Raw genomic sequence first — 7386 nt, 5'->3', positions numbered from 1 at the left:
TCTAGAAAAAAATTTGTAGATGGATATATGAGTCTAGTTTCAGGGAAAGTTTACGAAACTGATTTTCGAGTTTTTGAACTCAAGATATGATTTTTAAGGTGACAGTGACGCAGTTAGCCAGCTTGTCTGGAAATTTTTAAAATGGACTGTGAATAAGTGAATTAAGTCTGCTAACCCCTCGTGTCCGACTCCGGCAACGGTCTCGGGTACAGGGTGTTACAAATGGCTTCTTTTCTCTCTGTATTTTCAATTATATCTTTCTTCACTATAACCCCCTCATAAAACTTTTTCATATTGAGTTGATCATTCTGTACATCTTTTGGATCAAAATGGGCCAAAGTAAATTTCTTCCCTTTAAACAGAAGGGAGTAACGATTCAATTTGCCATGGTACACCACATCACGATCATATTGCCATGGTCTACCAAGAAGCAAATGGACGACATGCATGGGAGCTACATCACACCAAATCTTATTAGAATAATTCCCAATTTTGAATGCAATTAAGAACTGTTTAACTACCTTATCTTTTGAACCTTCCTTAAACCATTGTAAGTGACATGGCTTAGAGTGTCTGTGACAAGGTAAAGATAAAGTATCCACTAAAAAACTACTCACCACATTGGTACAACTACCACTAACAACAATAAGAGAACACAACTTTCCTTGAATCAAGCACCTCGAGTGGAATCTGTTAGCTCGTTGCACTTCGTCAGAATCGTCCTTTACTTGAATACTAAGGGATTGTCGCACTACAAGAAAATGGGACTTAAGCAAATCCTCCCCATCAGTAGGAGGTTCCAAAACCTCTTCATAGTCTTTCTCATCATCATAGTGACAAACAACATTAGTAGCATTTAAATCGTCATTCTCACAATAAAAAATAAGGGTACCATCATTACTTATCAACATTACCCTTTTATTGGGACAATCACAAGTATAATGTCCATTTCTATTACATTTGCAGCATTTAACATCACAAGAACGATTCGAAGTAGGTTTAGAAGAAGTACTAGAAGGTATAATAGAAGAAGTACCTTTAGGTAGCGCCCCATCTTTCCAACTAAGTCACTTGGGTTCATCTTTAGATAGAGGTAGACAATTCACTTATGGAAGAATGAATTTTCGAGCCCTAAAAGGTAGAGGTTGATGTACTCAAATTAGACGCACGACCCCATGATCAATTTTTAGATTTTTGTTTCAATCGTTCTTCAATCGTACAAGCTTTTTGAATCGCTTCGTCCAAATCAATAAAAGTTTGAAGATCCAAAATCTCAGTGATATTTTCATTCAACCCATTTACAAATAGAGCTATAGTATCTACCTCATCTTTATCTTTATTAGCTTGTTGCATTAAAATTTTCATTGCATGAAAATATTCCATCACAAATTTATTACCTTGAACAAGATTTTGAAGCTTCCGTTTATTGTCCCTATAGTAATGAGGTGGTACATACTAATTTCGCATGATTCATTGTAAATCATCCAACGAGTCAATGGATCTCTCATGGTTCGTTGGTTGGGACCATAATAACTGAGTCCACTAACTTAAAGCATAGTCGGAGAATTCGAAGGTAGCTAATGAAACCTTCTCTTCCTCTGAACATTTGCAATATTCAAACAACAGCTCAATTTTATTCTACCAATCACAATAGATGTCAAGATCATGCTTGCCGTTAAATAGTGGAAGACTGAATTTTGGTTTAGTTACAGAAAAGTGGCTACGAGAACTAGTACCAAAGGTTGCATCACGAGTACACGAGCCACATTTAATATGTTCAGAAGATCGTTGTGGCTCATAACCATCACCATAATCATCAGTCTTATCATCATGGTGAAGAGGCCGCTCATCATCATCACCATTGTTAGTTTCCATTTGAGCTAAAGTTTGACTGAAATTTTGTTGGACCACTTTGTGATGAAGGGTTTGAGCTTCCAATGTAGTGAACTTATTTTCCAAGCGTTGTTGTGCCTCTTCGAATTCTTGTCGAAGTTCGTTGAGCATTGTTGCAAGTTGGTCCATAATAACCATGGATAGATCATGCTTATCATCCTTACTACGTGTACATAACATTATTAGAGGTTGAAATAAAAAACACTTAGAAAAAAAAATGATCAAAGAAAATTAAATCTCACCGTTATACACTCGCAATAAAAAAAACTCTAAGAGACAAAGAAAAGAAATTAAGATTTTCTCGCTTGTAACTTTTAAAGCATAATCAAACTTAATAATATTACAAAAGATGTGGGATCACCCTCTAACAAAGTTGACCTAAGGCTCTAAGAAGCCAAAGAAGAACTCGACTCCAAAAGAAGTAAGTTGCGCGGAGAAAGGAGAGATAACTCTTTCCGCACCTATTAGCACAAGAAATGAAAATGTATTAGAATGCTTAATAGAATAATAATAAAAAGCTAAAACAAAAGAAAACCTAATGCTAGAATCAAAGAAAATAAACTACCCAACCGAAAACTCGTAACAATGGAAAACAACTAGAATTTTTTTCGTTCGAGGTGTTCCCAATTTCCAAAAATTATGAAATTTAAACCGGGGTCTCCTCAAATAATGTAGATTTGATCTGGAAAACTTCAGCACAAAATTCAACCCACAAAAATTTTTAATATATATATTTTTTATATTTTCTTTTTTCTTTCTTTTTTTGATCACTTTTTTTTGTGAAAAATATTTTTGTATAGTCTAAAATAGTGTCAAGAAATATTATGTAAAATTTCAGATCGTTTGAAAAACGTTTACCCATTGAAAAATATTTTTTCCTGAAAACTTATAGATAAAAGGAAAAAAAACTATTTTGAGATTGTTCGTTGAAAATTAGTTTATAAGAACACAAAGACCACCTAAAATGCCGAACTTGATATCAAATGATACGGAATGAACAGAGGAAGCAGAAGAAGGATCTAATTCAAGTTGTAATTGAATTTAGATATCATGATTAGGCCTTGAGGGAAACTAATCTCATCTCTATTATGACCTTTGAATTAGACCAAGTCGCTCAGATCATAATTAAATTATATCATATATAGACGACAATTTTAGTGAGAATTTTTATAATAAGAACTAAAATTTTATCAATTCTTGAATAAAAAAAAGAATATTTTTACCTAATCAGTCCAATTAAAAAGTAACATTGATGTGCTTTCTTTATGTATTTAATTTTATCTAAAATTTTAATTTTAAATGAAAAAGAAAATTGAAGAAGATTAATGAAAATTAAAATTCTGCATTTTATATTCTTATTTAAACGATAAAAAAGTTTAGAAGTTAAAAGTTTTATTTAAGTAAACAAGTGGTAAATTCATTATTTAAAATCCAAGAATTGATAATATATTTGTTCTCATAGTTGTAGGCATCATTGGCTAAATTTTCTATGTTTCCTACAAAGGAAGAAAGAGACCGGGTTTGGGATGACGTGGAAGATTGTGAAAGGACCTTCACATTCTTATGAGAAGACTGTGGTTCAGTTTAGCAAAAAACAAAAAAACAAAAAACAGACGACTTCCCTCTACACGCGTTTGGTATTCGAGAAAGTTGCCTCCCCTCGAGAAAATTTTTTGACTCTGTTCCCTTTTATTTTTTTCTCGAGAAATAATAAAAAAACAAACATATTAGCAAAAAGTTCAAAAGGAAAACCCTAACACATAATAAGCTTCCCAAATGCACGGTCACATCTACCTATCTCGTTTAGCATCTCCCTAGCGTCGTCGTTTTTCGTCTCTCCCGCCGATCAGATCAGGCTTCTCACCGGCGAGAGATTGTCACTGTCTTTTCTCTACTGTTTATTATCACGATTCCCAGGTTTATTTCCTTTCTCCCTCAATCTAAATACTTTTTCTTTATTTGCTTGATTGTTATATGAAGTGTAAACTATTGGATTTTCCTCAAGTTTTTTGGTGGATATTTTCTGTCTTTCAACTTGTTGATCGCTTACTTGCAATGAGGGGAGCAATGGTTATGTTTTAATTTGATGAATTTTAGTAAAGAAGGTAAAATTTGGCCACTCTTAGTGTAGACTCTTTTAGAGTAATTTAGGACTTGGTGAGCTCAAATCAATGCCAAAAGGTTGGTTTTTGAATGCTTGTGTTTGTGTGAAAGTTAGGTATTGAGCTTGTTAGTATGAGGTTTAGCCATGCCAATATCATCGATGGTGAATGCCAGGAAAGATCAAGAACTTGTTAATGTTCTTATATGTTTCGATATTCGGATTCAATTGTACATCTGTTTTCTATTAAATCAGCCATTATAAACTGGTTATAATTGCATTATTTGGAAGCATTTAGTTGCTCAGATGTTAATGTCTATATAAACACTGAGATATAATTATGACAACTCAATTTAAAATTACAAGCAGTGGTCAAGGGAGTACTTTGGGCTTCATTGATGGCATTTTAAGGTCTTTCAGTTTATTGGATTTGAATGGGCAAAATCGAGCCGAATATTATCTTTTTAATAAGCATAGTTGAATAGGCTTTCTCTTATCTTTGATTGTAGTAAGAACAAGTCTGTTTACTTGTATGAATGCTAGAATTAAGCAAAGAAGCAATTCTTTGCATCCATGGATGGTGCTCATATCTATGTTGGGAGAAAATCCAGCCAAACCTTATCTCTTTTAAGAAGTATGATTGAATAGGTTTTTATTGTTTGGTTTTGGTTATCATAAAAAGGAATCTGTTTATTTTGTATGAGTATAATTTTAAAACTCTTTGCTTCCATTTACTGAATGATTAATGATAGGGTTCATATCTATGATAGGAAGCAAGTTTCTGTTTTGTCCTAGTTTCCAATGCTTTAAGCATCCAATTTGTACAGAATGACACTGCTCATCCTAAATGTTTGATCCTAAGTTGCCCACGGTTTACTGTCCTGGTATTTTAAAACTCAAAAGCATCATTCTTTGCTGTTAGGTTGGAATGGTTTTGTGCACTTGCATGTGCTTCTATCATGTTTTTCGGATTACAAGTCCTGTTAGAATGGTTGCATTTATGGTTATACGAATAGGGTTTAACTGTGAGTTTTTCTGAGTATAAGGTATACGGAGCCATAAAGTTCAGTATTTGACTTTTGAATTTTGAATCTTTCATTAGAACTTAGAAGACGCATAATTGTATGCCATAATGGGCTGAGATGAGATGCAAAATGGTTAATGTCAGATGATACCGATGACCCTTCTTTGGCTATGTCTTTCCTTGTATGAATTTTTTTACATTTACTTCGCAATTGAGTGCTTCTGTGTGACTGTCAATTTGCCTTTTTGTTCAACAAAACATAATAAAATTACCCGCTCTGTTATGTACTCTGGAACTTGCAAGAAACTAGAGTAACATATGAAAAGTCGAGAGCATATCAACTGACACGTGCCTAATGAAACTGAACAGATACGAGGTCAAGTAAATAATTTCATAATATAGAGATAAAATTTCCAGTGTAGACATTTCATAGATTAAGTCCCATTTAAATATTATTTTTTATATGATAGCTGCGAATGCTCCATTAAAATGTCTGGTACTTGGGGCAATCTCAATTGCAGGCCAAGGAAGGGGGAAATTTTTGGGGGGGGAGGTTTGCATGAGGCATAGCCTATAGGTTTTTTATTGAAGTTGATTTTTTGGGACTTCATTTCAGTTATTGTTTTACACTCTCAATTGCAGGCCAATGAAGGGGGAAATGAGGGGGTTGCATGAGGCATAGCCTATAGGTTTTTTATTGAAGTTGCTTTTTTGGGACTTCATTTCAGTTGTTGTTTGACAAAGTAATGTTTATTGATACAACATTGTGCCATCAGTTCAGGTTATTGCTGTTTTATATATTTATATGATCGGAATGCAATGCGACTCTTTTCTTACCTTGTTGTCTGACTGGAGTCAAAATGTGTTCTGATCATCTAACCTTTTCTTTCTTTGTTTTTGTTTTTTGGACCTCTATTTAATATCTGTTGAGCAATGCTTTCTCTTGCACTGTATCATGACACAGCCATTCCTTTTTCCTCGTACTGGTTTAGGAATGAACCACCATGACCTGCAGGCACAGAGAAGGGAGATGAAGCACAAAGGAAGAAATGTAGTCTGGTCAATTGCAATGGACAAGTGTCTAATTGAAGCTCTGGCAGTTCAGGCTAAAAATGGGAATAAAATTGACAAATGCTTTAATGAAAATGCATATACTGCTGCTTGTATTGCTGTGAATTCTCGTTTTAATTTGAACTTGAACAATCAAAAAGTCATTAATCGCCTTAAGACAATTAAGAAAAGGTACAAGGTAATGAGGGATATGCTAAGTCAAGATGGATTTAGGTGGAATCCAAAGACAAAGATGATCGAATGTGACAGTGAAGATCTATGGAAAAGATATGTAGTGGTCAGCATGTTCTGCATTTTTTCCTTGATTTTTTTTTTTTTTTTTTGTACATATTCCTTTATGTTACTTCACATGTACGAATGTATTGAACAGGCACATCCCGATGCAAAAGGATTTCGTGGAAAGCAGATTGAGATGTATGATGAGCTAAAGATTGTTTGCGGAAATTATCAAGCCCCGAGTCGTTGGGCTAAGATGAAGGACGGAAGTCATCCAATGGGATACAAGAATTTTGAAGAGGATTCTGCTTCTTTTGTATCGCCAAGCTCAGATGATTTAAGTGATACAGATGGGACTGAGTCATATTCTGGGCAACCAGAGTATTTACATGAAGGTAGTCAAGATCCTCCTGTAATGGAACCACTGCGACAACTCCCAAAGCGGCCTCGTGAGTCGGATGCTCTTCAGGAGGCAATGTTGGCAGTGGCATCCAGCATTCGGCGGCTGGCTGATGCAATGGATCAAAGTAAAACTACAATCAATCCCTCTGAATTGCTACAGGCTGTTTTGGAGATTGATGGTCTGGAAGAAGCTAAACAGATGTATGCATTCGAGTATTTGAATGCCGACCCTATCAAAGCTAGGGCATTCATGACATATAATGTTCGGATGAGGAAGATGTATTTGTTTCGTAAGTTTTGGTGGTGGAAATGAATGACAGGTGCTGAATTTCGAAAACCTTTTGGTATATGATCTATATTAGATGTTGACAAATTGAACCTTATTTCATTGATCATTAGAAATGAATGTACAGATTTCATATGTGAAGAAACAATCTGGGAGCTATGCCCCTCTTCTTGGAGTGAAGATAGCTGTAGGTGTAAAATCTTGTTACTCAGGGCTGTCGAAGTCGTATGTGAGTATTAAATGAGTATGTTTTTGTATGGGTATATTCATACTCATGTTCAGATGTGCCTTACGCAAACATATTTCAAACAAAAGTTAGGTGAAGTCAATTTTTTTTTTAAAAAAAATTTATCAAGTTGAATATAACCAAAAATTTTACATCAAACTTGCATA

The 7386-nt window shown here is 34.5% G+C and overlaps 1 protein-coding gene across 3 annotated transcripts; it reads left to right on the top strand.

The window, feature by feature from the left end:
* The first annotated feature begins 3451 nt into the window (after positions 1 to 3451).
* LOC108450156 (uncharacterized) lies at positions 3452 to 7141 on the top strand. 3 transcript variants are annotated; one of them, XM_017747659.2, is made up of 4 exons: positions 3452 to 3810; positions 5661 to 5761; positions 6011 to 6366; positions 6460 to 7141. In XM_017747659.2, exons 3-4 carry the CDS (start codon positions 6013 to 6015, stop codon positions 7018 to 7020), a joined length of 915 nt encoding a protein of 304 aa, XP_017603148.1. In that variant the 5' UTR covers positions 3452 to 3810; positions 5661 to 5761; positions 6011 to 6012; the 3' UTR covers positions 7021 to 7141. The 3 variants fall into 3 exon arrangements, with proteins under 3 accessions (XP_017603148.1, XP_017603145.1, XP_017603147.1); XM_017747656.2 differs by having other exon boundaries at positions 5661 to 5799; XM_017747658.2 differs by lacking the exon at positions 5661 to 5761 and having other exon boundaries at positions 3456 to 3810.
* The last annotated feature ends 245 nt before the right edge of the window (positions 7142 to 7386 follow it).

Source organism: Gossypium arboreum, chromosome 5 (assembly GCF_025698485.1).
Source record: "Gossypium arboreum isolate Shixiya-1 chromosome 5, ASM2569848v2, whole genome shotgun sequence".
Lineage (NCBI taxonomy): Eukaryota > Viridiplantae > Streptophyta > Magnoliopsida > Malvales > Malvaceae > Gossypium > Gossypium arboreum.
Note: the sequence above shows the minus strand (reverse complement) of the source record. Positions and strands in the feature narration are given on the sequence as shown.

What these genes read in the sequence shown, in the direction of transcription:
- LOC108450156 (XM_017747659.2), top strand. Translation starts at nt 6,013, where the DNA reads ATGAACCACCATGACCTGCAGGCACAGAGAAGGGAGATGAAGCACAAA. An exon ending in TATGGAAAAGATATGTAGTG is followed by an intron (nt 6,367 to 6,459) that starts GTCAGCATGTTC and finishes TGTATTGAACAG; the next exon opens with GCACATCCCGATGCAAAAGG.